This window comes from Telmatherina bonti, assembly GCF_933228915.1.
Source record: "Telmatherina bonti genome assembly, chromosome: 6".
NCBI classification, from domain to species: Eukaryota; Metazoa; Chordata; class Actinopteri; order Atheriniformes; family Telmatherinidae; genus Telmatherina; species Telmatherina bonti.
The window spans coordinates 10,565,379-10,584,968 of record NC_136624.1 but is presented as its reverse complement, the minus strand read 5'-3'; the positions used below and the strand labels follow the sequence as shown (position 1 = coordinate 10,584,968).

Sequence of the window (19,590 nt, the reverse complement as noted above, 5' to 3'; positions counted from 1 at the left end):
TGCAAAGAGAAAAATAATCACACCCTTTTTATTTTTATGATTGTTGAAAACCCAGATCGTAGTTGAGATTAAAATCCGATTAATCGCCCAGCCCTAGTATGCATATATGCATATAGTCCTTTATGTAAAGTTTCTCCTGACAGGACGTTTTCTGAGCAGCAGTGATTGTTTTCAGAGAAATCTGCAGTGAGCTCAGTGAATGGCGGACACAAATACACAAACTGGATGGAATATGGAAACATCTGGCACCATGACATGAAATACTTTTCAGGTTTATCATTTGTACATAAAAACTCCAGTTTCAGTGAGACAGTCGCTATGCTGGGAGGGTACTGTGGCCAACCATTAACTAAATAACATTCAACTGCCTGAATGGACCAGGACTCGGCTGCATTAATGTGGGACCAGAGACACAATAGAGAACAAAGAGAGAAGGGGGGTTCATGGCTGGTACGACACAAAAATCGATCATCTGTTTCAGGGGCAAAAATACTGAGACAACCACAGTTCAAATGATGCTGTTCAGGCTCCTCTGCTGAAGGGTAAAAAAAACAACCGAAATCAACAAAACGGAGCATGCAGCAGCAGTGTGTTGATGCTTTCTGTCCTACTTTCAGTTCCACTTAGGTCACACTGCAAACAGGCCACATTTGAGGAGCAAACTCACTATGAATCAATTAGAACATTAAAAAAGCATTAAAAATCATACTTAAAATAATTCAGTATTTTTGAGCTACTGTGGTGTTTTTTCCCCCTCAAAATCGTATCAATAGTTAAATGTCTGTGCTCTTTTATCAGTGTCTAATCATTCAGAACTTTTATAATTATATTATTATCTTTTTATTACTGTTCATTTATTATAATAGCAATTTTTATTCTATTGGTTATCATTTTATTATGATCAATTTATTATCAACATAATTATCATTAGGATATGTTAAAATAACAACAATAATAATACATATTATTAATGTAAGATATCCCTCCAGTTAAAATGAACTTGCAGCTGATGCATAAAGCCTGTCTCACCAGAGAAAGCTTCAGGTCTAACAACATCTGCAGTGGACAGAACAAGACTGCAAGTTGTTATTGACAGACTTAACACCCAGGCTTGGCAGCCATTTTGAACTACTAAAGTACCTTTCTGAGTCTTCCAACATGAGGAGGATTAATACTGGAAATAGATGAGCACAATGATGGGAAAGCTTGACATGAACATAAGTATATAGCAGCAAAACGACAGCACATGCTTCTGGACAGGGAAACCTGCTGTAATCCATTCTGTCTCCTTCTCATTTCTAATACTGGTGATGTGCATTACAAAACAATTTCAAATGTTTAAATGCCTCCTTTTCCCTGCGCTCTCCTCTGTATTTACTCTAGCCCTGCCTTCAAACACCCTCTGAGTAAACAGACTTAAAAATGTAAACATCGATTTTATAATCTTAGCCAAACGTGTTTCTTTACCCTGCAGCTTGATTAAGTGAAACAGTAAGAGGATCAGTGGGAAAAGGAGAGTGTTGCTGTGGTCAGACTAAAATGGCTTCCTGCAGTTCAAAAAGTAAGAAGACAAATACTCTGCATGATTCTGGTGGATTCTTTCCCTACAGCTTGCTAACTCAAGTACCACACAGGCAGTGATAGAGAGAAAAGGAAATTAAAGAGAAAACATGATGGTGTAATAAAACAAGACTGGAGAAAAGAGAGAGAGAGGATGATTACATACACAGTCTCCCTCCCTCACCCTCTCCTTTCTGTCTCCTTTTTTTTCCCTGGCCTCCCCCTCCTTCTCAATTATTTTCCCAAGAAGCATTGCTTCTCGGCACAAAACAGAATTAACCAGCACAGCCCTCTGCAACACCGCTTCTCCAGCGCTAAGGAAACGCTTCACCTCATTGGAGACGATCCAGAGCTTCTCCACCAATAGGAAGGCAGCAGCAAGGCCAGCGTCACTGTGACTGTTTTTAACCTCATTGTGCAAGACGGCAAAGCCACAGAACACACAGCAGCTGCATGAGATGCAGCAGGAGAAACCATTGAAAGCAACTCCAATTATCACGCAACAAGGACCTGAAATTTAGCTTTTAAAAGGGGGAAAAATAAAGTCCAGAACTTTTAACTATAAAAAAAACAAAAACAAAACACAAACTTTTTTTGTTAACTTTTTTTTCCCCTATGCAGAAACTCAACACTTTGAAACCCAGTCAATATGCAGGGATTTTTCAGGTGTCCCATTATGAGATTAAAACTATGGAAATATAAATGTAAAACACCAGAAAGAACAACCAAAATAAAAAAAACAGACTTTAGAATTTAATCTTGGCATTCAGAATGGAAAAAATGCCATTAAAACAAACACTTGACAGAAACGATTAACACATTTTCTTTCTGCTGTTTTCTTTGCCATTTATAGTTATTAAACAATATACCTACCATCCTCAAATTCAGCTCAAACAAGGCAGCTTTTTGGTCCTATCAAAAACCATCTTCTTGGCTTTATTCCAGGTATGAAGGACCATTATTTTTTGTTTTTCTCAGACAAACGTAGAACGTACTGCTCACTTGTTATCTTTGACCGGTACTGATTGGATATGATGGTCTATTTAAGCTCCATGACCGTTTAAATGTCTTACAGGAAGGGAGTTCATGATCATTTCCAGGTGGAAAGAGAGGTGTTTTGCAACATAGAGGTGATGGTGAACTTTATGATGAAAATGTGACAAATAATAGTGATGATATGGATTAGTTGTGGATTTATCATTTACCATATAGAGCCTCAGAATAAACACTTGATGCTTAGGCTGGATTGTAAATCTCCTGGACTGGATATGAAAGGCTGAAAAACTTCACCTAACGGGTAAGCCATCCATTACAATTTACCCCACAGAGTTCCACATCACCATTCCCAATAAACTGTTGAATATAATTGATCGCAGTTGCATTCGCCAGCAATCCCGCAGAGTTTTAAGGGTTAATATCCAAGATCACGTCTGATCTACAGCATAAAACAGTAGGAAGTCAGTCATAAAGACACCAAGCAGAAGGAGTTTTCAAAAACAAAATATGGCATGTCTACTACCAATCCACACCACGAGACGCCCAGGCCTAATGACACACACACGTTTAAATTCATATCAGTCTTTCCTTCTACATTGTTGTATATTCAGCTAAATGCTGTGTTAAAATTCAGTTCCTCTGCATAGATATGGCCTAATATCACTCGCTACGTACAGATTAAACACAGTTTTATCTGTTTAAAAATACAAACTGCCTCTGATATAAGTGAATGTAATCGTATTGCCTCCGGACAAAGGCGGATCTTTGACAATGGCTCGGTTGACTAGGTCACATCAGCACAAAACAAATGAAACCTTATTACCATATGAACAGCTACACCTGCCCTCGATGTGAAGATACTGAGCGTCATCAGAATGCTAATGGTAAGCTAACAGCACTGTGTGTTTTCCCTGATCCAAGTCCTCGCAGGAGATTTTCCTATGACCTTATGAAGGCACTATGAGAGAATCCAGTACTCTTCAGAAAACGGGCCAACAACTTGATTCAGAGGCAACAAAAACAGAAGGTTAATCCCCCAAACACAGTGTATTCCAGATTTATCAGAAACCTGTGCCAGCTCATCACAACTGAATAAACATTAAGACCAAAGTTTATTCATGTTGGAGTTGGTCCTCTAAATGTAACTGCTGTTAAACAATTGTAGGTTTAAGTTGTGCTGCTTTTTAGCCACAGTTGGCAGTCCCCGTCATTATTTCTTAGGTTGACTCGACCACCCCGGCTCAGATTGTGTGAAGTCTGCATAAATATTTCAATTTGAACGTTTTGTTTACTTGTAGTTAAGACTAGGTAATATTAATCCCACTCCCTCCCCAAAAGCCTCGAGGTTTTGGGGAAAAGCTTCCTGTAGTCAAAATACTGCCTCAGTAATCAGCAGCACTTGAACCAACAGTTACGTTTCCTGGTTTTTAAACCAGCAGGACAGCCTTTATTTCCTCCCTAGCAAAAAAATGTGGCCAAGCTAACCTTGCATATCTGCACATTCCTCCATCTCCAAAGTTTCAGAGGCCCATAGAAGGGTGTATATCCTGCAGGCAAGTCCACGCACACTCATCTGCACAGCTTTCCTTATCATGATACAGATTTTGATTCCATCCACCTTTCACAGCAAGCCCAAACCCCAAATCCAACCAGGGTCCGTGAATGTTTTTATTTTTCCATTAAGATATTTCTTTGGCCCCCATGAAGTACATAGTTCCTCAAAATATCAATAATGCTACTACAAAAAAGGCCCTAATGAGGTAACACAACCAAGTCAGCCCTCAGCAGTTTAAAATTAAACGCTTTACAGACATTTCAGTTCAAACCATAAATTGAAATGCAATGTGCGACACTAAGTGTGCAAATTCCCCAAGGACCAGGGGGAAAAAAAGAAGAAAAAAAGGGGAAGTTTTCTCAGCAGCAGGTTGAGGTAAGATGACTCACCGCTGTGTGCTCACAGGGGTCCAAAATGCTAACTGCATTACAAACTCACTATTGTCTATTTCATTGTTTCTGTTTGAAAACAGTGTTAGTTCAAGATAACAAGAAGGTACAGGTCAGGGGGAGGGCCAGATGGGGGCTCAGGTTTCCAACAGTTCTGAGTGGCCAGGTTTGCAAGCAGCGGCCCACACAATCTATTTAAAGATGTGAAACATATTCAGAGAATGTGGGTTCCAACCAATGAAAATGGGGAACAGGTTTCCAATAGGCACCAAGAACAAGCCAAACACTTGGTTGGTCTCTGAACACCAGGGCAGAGAGTACTTTCTATCATCTCCATACTCATTAAACAAGGTCAACATGGACTTAAAAAGAACTATACATACATACATACATACATACATATATATATATATATATATGTGTATATGAGAAACAAAAATTAAAGCGTTTTATCAAAAAATCATTTGTGCTAAAAAAAATAATTATGTCCAATTTAATCAACAATACGGATAAAAGGCAGAAGGACAGCCACACATCCACAACCCAACACAAGCAACCCCTGAAGAGTAAAAACAACATCTTCTCTCTGTTTGCTGTGTGCATGCTGTGAGCTCGCGCACCAGGAGCATACGTGGTGCAATTCAGAACAGCTCAGCCACTCACGCGGCGTTTGGGACAGCCATTTGTTCTCTGACAAAACGTGGATCTCATAAAACAAAACAAAATAAAACTTTGCCTCTCAATGGAAACAAGCACTCAGTAGCAGCAGTAAATACAGTTAGATTACAGATTTTAAGTTTTAATGACTAAAATTAATATTATAAGTTCTTGAATAAATGTTTATTAAAAACATCAGTCTGGAACATCTAATACTGAAATGTCACAGGGAAACAATTGCAGGTATGTTTTTGTTTGCAGCTTGTTTTGTTGGTGAAACTTGGACTAAACTTGACATTACAACAGTGATGGCTCACTAAAACCCTGAAACAAAAAAAATGGAGGCTAAAAGAGGAATGAAGAGCTCTCGTCTATAATGCCACCCATTTCTCTTAACCGCCACCGAGGCTGGGGGTTGGTTGGTTGGTGGGGGAGGTGAAAAACAGCAAGTCACTAAAAGCAAAGCCCTGCTTTTCTGAAGCCTACAAGACAGAATATAAAGGGGGGGAAACATCAGCAACAATTATGAAACAGAAAACACAACCAAACCTTCACTTTAAGTTAGGAGTGTTTCCAAAATACAAATGCATTAACTACAGTATTTCTTATAAAAATAAACATATTCATCTAGGAAACCACTGCAATTAAGTAAGTTTAGAAAAAAAAACGTGTTGTGTAAACACAGAAAAGGTACATAGCATGCATGTGTGTGAGGTAACTACTGGCTTCAACTAAAAGGATATCCACAAAGTTAGCTAAAACCCTAGCCTAGCATTTGTTGCCTTTGGCTGGTCTGTTAGCTGTGAGCAACAGCTAGCTGCTCAGTTATGAGTCGCCGAAAATTACAAAAGTGTAGACTGTGTCACAGTTCATTTTCATAAACTTCGACAGATTTAGGAGCAAAAAGAACAGCAATTAACACGCTGCCATAAAATAACAACAATCCAACACATCCAACATATCAACTTTGCATTTGTCGTGTCGTGTGATACTGCGAAGTCCAACAGACCCAAAGCCCTTTTTCTCAACTCAATTTGATATAAAATCCCCCCTGAAAACTAAAAATAAAGTCTACACTATGTATTGCTAGGCTGTGTAACAACAGTATGCTATGCCTCTATCGAAACTTGCACAAGAAACCAAGCTTAATTTATTTATGTAAAATACCACTCCTGTTTAGACCCAGTGGTCAAAACACAGTTCCGTGATTACATAAAATATAATAAAACAGCAGCTGTTTGTCTCGTTTTTCTTTAGTTGTTGATACGAAAATGATCACCAAAATAATGCAATAACAACCCCACGACCAAAATGTTGCACTGAGCTGAAACTTGCAGAAATGGGGCTGAGATGTTTGAGGATAAGTAAAATAATGTTGTAGTAATGAGTGGTATAAAAAACAGGGAATATTTCCAACGTTACAAGCTGACCACCTATATCAACACGAGGCACTTGATCAAAAAAAGCCACGGAAGAACAGTCCAGACACAGCCCAAAGCAACCCTGCAGGGAAGACTATCCATTTTTAGTTTTTTGTCTTTATGTTGTTTTTGCAAGCCTGCGAAGAAAGTCCCTTAAAAGTGGAAACACGGCTGATGCAAACACCTTGATTTAATAAACTTAAGTGGAGGCTTGGTTATCTGTTAGCCGAGATGGTTAGCTGTGGATGATAGGCTGAAAACATGGTTAAGAGTTACATTTTTATCACAGTCCTTCAGTATATAATCACTTAACACAGGTTTAGTGTACTCACCTAAAGAGGCATTCCAAACTTGCACGAACAAGGAAAAGAAATTTACAAGAGAAAGTCTTTTTAGTTATCCCAACATCAGTTCCAATTAGACCAGTAGGCCTGTGTGTCGGCCTCGGAGTCGCCTGTATCCTTTGCCCTCACAAGTAGCTCCTTCTCCAAGGTTAGGAAACAAAGTTCTCAGTATCTCCCACACATTGGCGGAAAGTTAAATTTCCTGTCCTGTTCGGGTTTACAACATCCATTGAGTGTCTATAATAGATCCCCGGTGAATAACTCCATTTATTTTAGTGTGTTATATATTTACAGTCGCTTTTTATAATGGGGTATACGCTGCTGTATGTTATATACGGGGCTCCGATTCTGTGTCGGGTCCTTACATTCGCTGAAGCGCCCATCCCCCTCCTCGCCGGCTCCGACCGCAGGCCCCAACGAAACTGACACACAATCATGGCACGGGGTTTCCCTGGCGACCGTGCAAGGGCGCGCTCTTTGGGCGGTCCGTGCTGAAATGTCGCGCCTCTCTCCGTCGATTCGACAGCGAAGTGTCAATCATTTCACATGCGATGGATACGTTTTCGTGATTGGTGGACGGAAGCGTCAATTAGTTGTTCGTATTTACTACGTCAAACTGGGTGGATACCGCTTTGACGAGAGGTGCGAAAGTTATATTTTGCTGTATGAGTGTCCTGGTAGCTCATAAGGAGAGGAACTACAGAGAGTGACTGGACTCGGGAGACAATTGTATACCACAAGAGGATCTATATCTTCAAAGTTGCGGAGACATATTCGTTATTATATTCAGATCTATGGAATTTATTTTAATTCTATAGTGGGATTATTGTTTTTTCCTTTATTTGTGGGTAATATTCCTCTGTCTACTGTGGAAGGAGTTTCCTTGTCAGTACATAATAGCAAGCGTTAGCCACACGGGGTCTCTGGGGCCCAGTTTCAGGGCTACAAGAGGCAGGGTTAGCCCACTGGGTCAGCCCCACCTACCGCTATGTCAGATGAATGGAGTATGAGCTATGGTTGCATTTGGTGAGGGGTTGGACTGGGAACATTCACCATCTTTTCTGGTTTTCTTCCATTTATTAGCGGTCTTTCCTGCTTGTGTTTTCATGACCGAAGCTCGACCCTGCCTCGCGGAAACATAAGAGGATAAAACCCACAAAACCAGTGGCTCAATGAAGCTATTCCTGAGATGTCCAAGAGGAAATGGGGAGAGAAAAATAGTACCGATAGGTCTGTAGCTCACACAGAGGGAAATCTTTTTAAATGTGTAAAATAATGAACAATTTAAACTGATAATATAACGAAGCCGTCATGATGACGCGGTTGGATCACGAGACCCGGTAACCGCATCTGATTCAAATGCCAACGGTCAGTGTGGAAATAACATTTAACGGTTAAAAATAGCGGTTTTTCAGCTACGGATAATTTTCAGTTGAACTAAAACATTGATGAAAGAGGATATTATTTTATACGAACACTGGTTATTTACGTTCAGATGCGCTGTAGGTCGTCTCTTAGAATAAAACAACCATTTCCTTATTTTAAATAAAATACATATGATCATTAAGTCAGCAGAAAAAAATCGTTGGTCCCCCACCCCACCATGACTTCGCCACATCACGCTTTAATATGAAGTACCCCTCCCACCACCACGGACATCTAGGTTCACATACTATTTTAATCCACCTGCCTCTAATCTACCTCACAACCATCTCATGGCGACTTGCACATTAGTACACATACTCATTTTCATGTACATTTTTAAAAGATTTGTACTTATTTAATATATTTACCAAGGTGAGTGTGTTGATGTCCATGTACGTTTTATAGAAACGGAAGTACCAAGTAATATAGTTGCACCACTATGTGTAAAGACTAGTGAGATTTGAATAAATAAAAACAAGTTAAAGCAATGATACATACAATGAATATAAAACATGAGTCTGGATATAATTTAGTTGAACATTATGAGGTTAGCTGGTGTGTTTCCCAGCTGCTGTTGCATGAAGGCGATGGACACGTATCATAAAGCCGCCATTGTTACTGCAATGAAAAAACAAGGTCGTATGGTCGGTGTGAAGCAATACACTGCGACACTGCTACCATCCCCCACAATGCACACAGCTACAGCAAATATTTCATTTTCAGTGTCCATTTATAGAGAAGGTAATAATCAAAACTTCATCACTTATTGTGGGAACATTTTATTTGTAACCATGTTCATAAGCACTTACACAAAGCGACCATATAACAAAAGGAGCATCGAAATGGATGACAGACACCGAAATAACTTTGGAACTTCAACTGTCTAGTCAAGTATACATTTTAAACTGCATGCATAACACTACCATTTATTTATTTATTAATGGGAGATTTACCTTGCAAGTAAAATGTGGTAATAGGATTCTGCAAAACTCAAGCCAACAAACATTTCTTTCTTAGTGACAATGTTGACACAGCTCAGATGTGTGCAGTAATGTTAATGTGCAAAAGCAATGCAATCATTAGACACAACCTTCTGCCATGCTGCAAAGTTAATCAAATTCATTGTGGTAAACTCTTCAAAGGTAATAAAATCAAATATGGGACGCTTATTTTTTATCTTTTTTTTTTTTTTTTACATAAGAACGAAACATTGAAGGAAATCCTACGCTTACGACAAGGACCGTACATGGCAGGTGATCCAGAATACGTCCCAACCAGTCATATGTATCTAAAAAATAGCCATGTATCAGCTAGTGTTGTTACACAGTCTAATTTAGGGATCTTTGGAAGATTGAGTACATACTGAACAAAAAGCCCTCACAATCACATTTATATACATGTGTGTAAGTGTACACAACAGAAAAAGGTTGGAATTAACAGGAACTTCACCATCCTTTTTGCTCCTAATGAAGGATTCCTCCTGTCGCGCTTCCTGCCTTCAACAGCTAACTAAGCAGCACAGAGAAAGAAAGAAAGAAAAGGAAACAAATGGCTGACTGTTTGTGTAGTTTACTGCTGTTTGGACATGTCTTCCATCCTTCTCCATCTCTTGTTCAAGGTGTTTACACTGGTCTGTGGCAGTCTGCAGGGAAATGCAGCCCCCCTCTGGTTACTATGCGGCATAACAACAAGAGGGGGCCAACCGCCCACGTTAAAGACATCTTGCCATTCAGAGCAGCTTCAGACTGCCAGTGACATTGTTCACCATATCCTCTTCTCCCATGATGGCCAGCACAGTGCGGGACCCAGACTCCACCTGCAAAATACACAGAAGAGCTTGTTTAGTACAAACCCAATTTTTACACCAAAAAAACTGAGCAACAATTACAAAAAGCCATTACTATGTGCCAAGCTGGTTAGTAATATTTGCATGCAACTCTAACAGTTAAGTGCATACACCCACCTGGGTAAGCCCTGCATCTTGGACCAGATAGGTGGGCAGGCTCAGGCTCATGGCAAGGGCCTGTAGCTCCAGCAGATGGGCCACGTTGGTGCCTTGGACCACCACCTTCTTGGCCCTGTATCGACACAATTCTCATTAAAATTCATGATTAGTCAATTGACCAACATAATTACATAAACTGAAACAAGAAACCAAAAGCAATGCCAAAGCACAGACAGAAAAACAAACTAATAAAAACTTACAATAAGATGTACTACATGTTTATGCATTTCTTCAGCAAACAGGTCTTACCCACTGTGGTCCCACTTCCAGGCCATCTCTCTCCAGCTGTTCCTCTCCTGTAGAGCCTGGTACAATCCCACAGCAGCATGGCCGACTTGAGCCGCCACCTGCACAAACACACACACTCACAGTTCAGAGTCTCAGCTTTTTACAGTTTTCAGCTGCATGTCGCCTGAAACATAAGATTACTAAGACACATCTTTAGCTGAACAAGCCTGTTAAACTGCAAGCTTGTTCAGATAAAGATGCAGGTAAAACTGCAGGTAAGCTCAAATTTAAAAGATTAAATCACATTATTTGTCATGTCTGGGCCAGAACAAACAACGATTCAGCGTTTGAGTTCAGGAGATCGCTGACGGCCAAGCTAACACTTCCTCTTTCCATTGAAGGCTTTCCTGCCGGTGATTAATGATCAGAGGACTGAGGGAACTTTGTTATTCAAAAGGCAAACAGTATTGTGCTGCTTTTGCTAGCAGAAACATGACCCCTAATTCCCCCGTTTACCGCCAAGGTGACAGAAACATCAAAAGTCTCGGAACTGACAGGAGACGGTGCCTCCCTTCACCAGTAACACTGTGCATCAGTAAACTGGCTTATGCATCTTTACATATTGCTGTTACAATTTCAAAGGACTGTCATGCCTCTTTAGAAAAGACCAAGGATTATTTGTGTACTTGAACACAGTCCATATTCCTCAGTCCACAAATTTACCTTTCCAACACCCATGGCAAGGTCCATATTAACCACAAATACCATCTTGAAGGAGAGGTCTTCATCACCCTCCTCCTATACATCAGAGCAAACACAAAGAGACACTGAGATTTGGCTTTGGACAAACTCTACGAGGTCTAATGTACCAAGGTGTACCTGCAGGGGACTAAGGCTAGCTTATGGGCACCTCATTCTCCAGCTTGTTGAAGTAGTACATGGCCGCCTCTTCGGCAGACACATTCCGAGTGTGCAGGAGTGCCTGAAATGATCAGAAGAAGAAGAAGAAGAAGAAAGAAAAAAAAAAGTTCAGAAAACAGAAAGCTTGTATGTACTGGAATGATAATCACCACCATTTTATATCATTAAGTTTTTGTTTTACAAGTAATTCACTCACACAAGACAACTAATCCCCAACTATTTTGGATGACTCTTTGTTTTTTCAAACCCTGAAAACTTGTTTTGTTATACCTGGAACAAACAGTCAACGTGTCTGTTCGACATCCATCAATCATTTGCTCAATGTCAGCGGTTCTCAACCTTTCTGCAACACATACCCCTTGTAAAATAATTTTTCAGCCAAGTACCCCCTAACCAGTGCAAAGTACTTTTGTTTCAGAAAAAACACGAAATACAGCATTTTATCATTTGTGTTTGTCCTTTTAAACTTTAATTGTGTTTTGAGCATCTCTTCTATACGCTTCAACTCCATTATTTTTTGTTGTCAAGGCGACAGTGGGGTTCAATTCACATCAGCATCTGGGATTTTTGGATGAATGAAATACTCTAAATCTAAATGTAAATTCAGTTCACTTACATTTATTGGAATATATTAAATATTTATATGATCTTATATTTATATTATTTCATTTAAGGATGTTTTAAAGAAAACATTTTAAAAAAATGTTTAAAAGAAAAAAAAAATTCACGTAACTCTTGGAATACCTTGAAGTACCCCCATTTGAGAAACAGTGCTCTACATCACATTGACATGAACACAAGACTGCTGTCAGCATCTCTTCATATTTTCTATTTAATGCACAGGTGTCAAACTCCAGTCCTCGAGTGCTGGTATCCTGCAGGTTTTTGTTCTCTCCGTGCTCCAACACACATGATCTAAAGTCAAATGGGTTGACAAGAAGCTTCTAGATTCATTTGATCTGAATCAGCTGTGTTGGTAGAGGGGAAACAACAAAAACCTGCCGGATACCGGCCCTCGGGGACTGGAGTTTAACACCCCTGCTAATGGATAACATGCAAGTTGCTTTGTGTTAAAACAACGGGAATTGCTTTTTTGCTCTAAATGCTACTGAGGGGAAAAAACTTATGTAATATTTGGTATTAAAAGTTGATTCCTGACTTTGACCTGTTTGTTTTGACTATAATTAAAGACTTGAAGGGAAAAAGGATGCATGAAATACTAAAAAGGTCTGGAAATGATATTTAGAAACTGTAGCAGTTCGGTGGGATGAGGGAAAAGCATGACTTCATAAGTCACTTTCTACCAAGTCCTTCCTCAGCCTGAACAGAAATATTCCCTCCATTAATGATCGCAGAAAGCCACTGTGCTGTCTCACCTGTTTTGCTGCCTCTTCAGGGATGTCCAGCTCTCTGAGCTGCTGCAGAAACAACGGGTTGACATCCTGAGTCCCCGGGTCTGGACCTGGCTCCTCCAATGGCTCCATAACTGCCTGCAACAACAAGAAGAGAGCGCAGAGATAATCAGTGGAAGCACTGGTACACATGTCTCTTTTACATATGCTTATATGTCTGTATTTTTTGTTGTTTAATGGACCTAGAGTCTGAATAAAAGAAATCAAAAGACGACTACAATAAAAATGAAACAAAGCTAAAGAAAATTCATGCTAGCAGTTAGCTTCCCATTAGCATAGATAACACTGCGCAAACGCTTACAAAATTTTCCTTTAGGTCACTGAAACGTACCTATTACTGGAATAATTATATAGATTAAAATACCACCGATATTTTCCCGAGAAACCCCAAACATCAGTGTTTCCTGACTAACAATAAAAACAAATAAATAACAATAAAGAACGGCACTCCTCGATCTGCAGCTAACGTTAGCACTAGCCTAGCTATCTTTTAGCCAGAATCAGTTCATAGTTACCTTCTGGTCGCAGGTAGATCAACACTGGAAAGTCTCTTTTCCCAACAGCGGGGGGTTTTTTTTATCCTTTATTTTACGTAAGAACAAAACTATTTAGGTTTCTAATGTGGAATTGCGTTCGGGAGATTTTCTTCTTCTCCTCTCTTACCGCTTCCTTATTCTCTGGTTGGGTTGGTCGCAACAACTTTATAGTGCATAGCGCCACCAACAGGTAAGGCATGGGTATCACTAGCGAGCGACCGATCGACAGACAGATAAACCTCTTCGAATTTCTAAGAAAACATGTGATTTCATTATGATTAACTTCATACTGGGTCCATCCACTTCCTGCACCCGTTAGGGGGTCTGCTGATGGTCATAAATGGTCACAAAGTCTAACAAATATTCAGCTTAAACTGAACTTTAAATGGGAGAACCACAGAAAACCAATATTCTCCTGTAGCCACACACATTTTCTGCTTAGTTTATCCAGTACCAGGCATTTTTCCATCAAATGAAATGGGAAAGCATGTTCAGACTTTTTCTATTATTTGACAATGGTAAACTGTTATGTCTTGGCTCCCATTTAGAAAGCTAAAGATAGCTTCTAGGGAGTCCACATTTTTACAAGTATACAATGCATTTATTGGTGTGTCATTGTATTTTAATGTGATTTGTAAAAATGAAATAAAATGAAAAAAAAAAAATATGGTAAAGTATATTTTTCTCTATATACATCAAGTGTCTACAAGGTTTCATTTGTTCAGACTGTTTACATTTGATGAATGGGATGTTAAAGTCATAAAACCACCAGATGCGACGACTAAAGGCAAACAGACTATTGCAATGAAGAAACACTGATAAAATTGATGATTTGGATCAAAGCAAATGTTTGTTGTTGGCAAAGTAGAAGTGTCTGCAGCAGGGATTACAAACACGCGATGCAGCATCATAAAATATCTATCGTCGAACATCACTGGCTGTTGGCCCAAACAAATTGAGCTTACTTTTCACATTAGAGGGCCACTTTATATTTAACAATCTATTATTTTCTTTAGTATAGAAACCCCTCAATTTTTTTTATATAAAAGTTCTCATTACCTGTGCCATCCTTTTCCCATTCTGTGCCCCTAAATGCCCTCCAATTAAAAAAATTCTAGAGCCGCCCCTGCATCCCATTGCCGAATATTACCATGTTTCCAAAAGAAAAAGGAAAGTCTGAACTTTTTAATAATACTTTATTACATCTGTGAAAATGTACACTGGCTTAATAAACAGGTTAAATCCCTACAGTTACATTTAAAAGTCAGTATGTACAACAATGTCGACATGAAATAAGAAACATCTTTAAAACTGCTCTTTGCAGAGCCTGCTCTACATTGCTAAATTTATACAACCTAACATCAGTTAGTTTTCCCTCCATCTGAACAGTGTTCAACTAAAACCATCTGTACATACGAGTCATCGTTAGTTGTTGTGTTTAGTAGCGTAATGACTGACCTGTGGGCTACATTCTGACCTGCCGAGCCTGCGAAGGACAAGCATCAGGCTCAATCTGACACACCCACCCTATTTAGGGCTGAACTGACACAAACATATAGTCGTAATTCCTGTATCTGGTGGATTATGAACACTGTTACTTAAAGCTGGAACAGCTGCATGTGGAATCTGAGACATTTCTGAAAAGGGTGAACACACACACACACATTGCTGCAACCCTTGCTGCACGGACTGATTATCTATCAGTTTGGATTCCTCCTCCAAACTGACACAAACCCAGTTGGTTACACCTGAGATGCCTGAATACAACCAAAGGAAGGAGGAAAACAACCAGCATCTGATCATACGCTGCCATGACATCAACTTGGAGGCCGTTTCAGTCATTTAGGAAGAAAATTATAACAAGAAAAGGATGTGAAAACATGAAATGCAGCATGTGAAGCAGTAAGGGTAATATTCAAGGGTGTTGGAGTAGCGATATGAAACAGTGCCGCCCTGTGATCGATGCAGGAACTGCAGACAAACTCTCGTCCCTTCAGCTTGGAGGTACACCGACTGCCCTAAAATTAGACAAGTTCCTTAAAAACATCAGAAAATCTGAAATGTAGATGTGAGCACATGATAAAAACAGTAAAAAATAAACCCAATAAATAGAAGCAAGTGGGTTTTAAGTACCTTGAAATGAATCAGAGATGTCTGAAATGAGTGTGTTTACAGGTTGTGAAGGCAGATCTGGCAGATAAAACCATCTGGAGGTTTGTGTTAGAAGGAGATGCTGATGCAGCACTGTGGGCTGAGGTAGAGCGGCGTTGAAATGTGATATCTGCAGCTGGCTTCAGGCTGTCTAAAAACTTCTCCTCTCAAAAATTCTACCTGTTTCTTCAGCATGTCATGTCAGGAACGTAAGAATAGGGGCGATTGGACAATAAGAAATAACTTCTCAGCATACAGCAGCGACACGCACACAAACTGTAAGAGGTACCGCTTCAGAAAACTGCCTCCAGAGGGAAAACGTTGACATCAGTCATTAGACCAGGTCAGGTTTTCATCCCAGCACACTTTCTGCAACGATGCAGCACTCTGTTCTTCATCGTGTAACGAGATGTGACAACAGGCTCTTTGTCCTTCTGCCTTCAGCGTCTGCGCATCCTGCTTCTACAGAGGACTCCGAGCCTCAGACTGTCCACTAAATGCAACTTCAGCAAACAGCCAAAACAGAAAATGTGCTGGGATGTGTACTCTAAGGTTGGCTTCCATCGTCTGATCCATCGCTTGAAAACATCCCAACAGAAACTCTGCAAGACGTCTTCTGTCACAAGTCAGTGACTTTATTCTCCACGGCAGCAGCAATCTGCTGCAGTCGGTATCCCAGCTGCATCTTCTGCGCGGTGGGGTCCTCCTCCAGTGCTGTGATGATCTAGAAGAGAAAGAGGAAAAGCATTTCAACAGAATCGCTCTCATGACACATCTGGACACAAGTAAACACCTATGAACTGAAAACCAGAGACAATCTTAGAGTAGAAAATCAAGTAAAAATAAGATGTTTAGTTGTTTTCACTCCATTAATTCATTTTCTAACACAAACAGACAAACCATCAACGCTCACTGAGACAATTTAGAGTAACCAGTTAACCTAACATGTATGTGTTTGGATGGTGGGAGGAAGCCGGAGTACCCGGAGAGAACCTGTTCTGGAAAATCTTTGTGCATGCGAAGTCAAAGCTGTCTTTGTTGGGGTTTTTTTCACACCAGTGGTTACATGTAATCACTCAAGCAGGAGGAGAGAGCGCTCTGCAGATGCGGAAGTAACACAAGATTATAAGTTATACTTGACCCCTCCTAGACTGGGCAGATCACAGAGAGTCCTGCAAAGCTGAGCTGTATCTAGACATAAAACACCTGCACTTCTAGCTGAAGACTCGAGCGAAGTCAGGCTGACACGAATCAGATAAACTCCAAAGAAAGCTCTCTCTGTGTCCACGCTAACAAGCTAAGGAGTAAACCTTCCTGTATTCTAAACAGGCCTCAAATGATACAATGTTTTATACCTCATGTGCATAGACTACAAAATACAGCAGAATCACAGCAAATCAATGCATATATGTCTTATTGTTTCTAATTTAGGCTACCGAGCAGTTAATACAAGCAAAGGATATGGATGATTATTTTCCCTTTCACACTCACACATACACAGGGAGAACATGCAAACTCTACACAGAAAGACCACCATTTGCCTCCCCCCCAGCTGAGGATCGAACCAGTGACCTTCTTGCTATGAGGACACAACGCTAACCACCCCATTTAAATATTATTTCATTAACACAAGTATTTGATGTGTCCAACAGAGCCCACCATATCTAAAACCATAAAGGATGCAGGAGAGCACCACAGTACAGCTGTAAAATCCAATGTCTTTCTGACTTGGATCTAAATAATATACTTTAAATCTGCTACGCTGATACTTTTCAGATTCAGCATCTCTTGTCATCTACAGTTCAGATGTGAAAGGTTAATATTTTTAAAAAAATACCTGGTCGTAGTATTTGTTGATGTACTTGTAGAGCTCATGTAGTGCCACCAGGTAGTTGAGCTCTCCTGAGTAGTTCTGAAACAGAAAGCAATGAGGTGAGCGGCTGCTCGTCTTCTGTCAGCGGTGTGTAAAGTGTAGCCGGACTCACCCTGGACAGTTCAGCCAGAGCAGAGTTCATCTCCTGGTCGCTGGCCGAGATGGTCTGCCTGATGTCAGCGTAGTACCTGCAAGGACCAGCATGGTTAAACTGCTATTAGAGAACAGCATGTTGTAGAAGAAATACCTAAACACTGAGCGGATGTACGTGTGGAATGAAAAGTTTAGTCAAAGTCAAATGGAGTTCACCTGAAAACGTCATGAATTTTAGGTTCATTCTGACATCATACAAAAGGCAGGAAATCCCACCCTTTATGTGAATAGTGAAAGAGGAATTGTTCAATTTTTCTATCTTTTAAACTTCACATAAAATTCATTCATTCATTCATTTTCTGAACCGCTTAATCCAATTCAGGGTCGCGGGGAAGCTGGAGCCTATCCCAGCTGGCTTTGGGCGACAGGCAGGGTACACCCTGGACAGCTCGCCAGTCCATCGCAGGGCCACACAGAGACAAACAACCACTCATGCTCACACTCATTCCTAGGGGCAATTTAGAGTAACCAATTAACCTAACATGCATGTCTTTGGACGGTGGGAGGAAGCCGGAGTACCCGGAGAGAACCCACGCATACATGGGGAGAACATGCAAACTCCACACAGAAAGAACCAGTGACCTTCTTGCTGTGAGGCCACAGTGCTAACCACTGTTCCACCGTGCAGCTTCACATAAAATCTATTAAAAAAAACAAACAACAAAGTCACCTCCCCAGTAGGCTCAAAAGTCCCAGTTTTCCACAGTAAATCAACGCCGTACAACGGTAAACATGAGTAATAGATCAGTCGTACGGATCGTTTTATCCCATGATAAGCAGCTTTTTACCAGCTGATGTGACATTGCTTCAGGCCACTCAGTAGGAAACTCTGAGAAAACGTCAACAGTAGGAGGATTTAGTCTGGATATGAGTTCATGGGGCAGCCATCTTTCATTGCTATGCAGATAACCAGAGATGTCCCAAACCTACATGTCTGGAACCAGTTTGTAAGGAAGAGTGGGAAATATTTCCAAGTCTGGATGATCCGGGATGACAGAGTCAAACCAGGATTACAAGTACAGATGGTCCTCGTGTTACGCCGTTCTCGACTTACGTCGTTTAGACTTTACAATGCTCATTAAATAAATGTAAATAAAAAAATAAAGCAAGTTTAAGTTACGAGGGTCCTACAACGCGCGACATGAAGGCTGAGAAGACGGCTCAGTGCGTATTTTTATTGTCTTTACTGTTTTTCTATTAATATGATGTATAATACGTGTATTTAGATAATTATTTAGTCATCAAGGGGGCAATATGCGGTATTTAAGGATAAAAATGCGACTTACATGGAATTTTGGGTTACGTCGCAGCGATAGGAACTGCCTGTTCTGGGATTACATCTATAGAGTTTTAGTTTAAGGGTGTCCAGACTTGTGCAACCAGCTAGCCAGCTAGCTTTTTAGTTGGATTATTCAGTTTGTTAAAGGTCACCTTTAGGAGGAATAGTCTGAAAATGATTTATGTTGTTTCTAACAGGGATATGGATATTTTTTACAGCCACCGTAATATTCATTTGCTTTACAGTTTTCTAGTTACATCCAGGAAAAAAAAAAAGTAATTATATTCCAAACGATGCTTGAAAAGCCGAGCGAACCTTTCCACCATCTGTTTGTAGCGAGGAATGTCTCTGGCGTACAGCAGCTTGTTGATGGGAGAATCCTGTCCGAGAGAAAAGACAGACGGACATGAGACTTGGAGCTCCAAGCAGGAGTACGGTGTACGCGATTTAACATCAACTTCATGTCCGACAAACAGCATCAGCTCCCAGACAGAAGCAGAACAGAACGGAAATATCCGACTCACCCGCCCGAGCTTGTGTTCAGCAATGGTGCAGGAGTCCATGAAGGTCTGTGCAATAACGGAGAGGACAGCATCCACGTGGTCTGATGCCTGGACATCGAAGATAAACTGAGGGTTCTTGATGATGTTGATCCAGAAGCGAAGAGGGAGACTGAAGACAAGAG

At 40.4% G+C, this 19,590-nt stretch overlaps 3 protein-coding genes across 6 annotated transcripts in view; all 3 read right to left on the bottom strand.

Annotated features, from left to right (window-relative positions):
• The window catches only part of setd5 (SET domain containing 5), a 42,537-nt gene extending 35,240 nt beyond the window's left edge, over positions 1-7,297 (bottom strand). For all 3 annotated transcript variants that reach the window (XM_079242742.1, XM_079242743.1, XM_079242744.1), the window contains exon 1: positions 6,911-7,297. The gene's annotated coding sequence lies outside the window, so the exon portion shown is untranslated. The remainder of the gene's footprint in view (positions 1-6,910) is intronic.
• Positions 7,298-9,122: 1,825 nt separating this feature from the next.
• Positions 9,123-13,577, bottom strand: LOC306757006 (putative peptidyl-tRNA hydrolase 2). Of its 2 annotated transcripts, XM_079241970.1 has the most exons (7): positions 13,429-13,577; positions 12,878-12,991; positions 11,491-11,562; positions 11,304-11,378; positions 10,602-10,699; positions 10,311-10,425; positions 9,123-10,163 (listed from the first exon to the last, which is right to left on the bottom strand). In XM_079241970.1, exons 2-7 carry the CDS (start codon positions 12,983-12,985, stop codon positions 10,077-10,079), a joined length of 555 nt encoding a protein of 184 aa, XP_079098096.1. In that variant the 5' UTR covers positions 12,986-12,991; positions 13,429-13,577; the 3' UTR covers positions 9,123-10,076. The 2 variants fall into 2 exon arrangements, with proteins under 2 accessions (XP_079098096.1, XP_079098097.1); XM_079241971.1 differs by lacking the exon at positions 11,304-11,378.
• A 1,049-nt stretch (positions 13,578-14,626) lies between these two features.
• The window catches only part of plxnb1b (plexin b1b), a 138,445-nt gene continuing 133,481 nt past the window's right edge, over positions 14,627-19,590 (bottom strand). The window contains exons 35-39 of the mRNA XM_079242226.1: positions 19,430-19,577; positions 19,221-19,285; positions 17,586-17,661; positions 17,438-17,512; positions 14,627-16,324 (exon numbers count right to left, since the gene is read on the bottom strand). Coding sequence (XP_079098352.1) covers positions 16,220-16,324; positions 17,438-17,512; positions 17,586-17,661; positions 19,221-19,285; positions 19,430-19,577 — 469 coding nt within the window. The 3' untranslated portion in view covers positions 14,627-16,219. The remainder of the gene's footprint in view (positions 16,325-17,437; positions 17,513-17,585; positions 17,662-19,220; positions 19,286-19,429; positions 19,578-19,590) is intronic.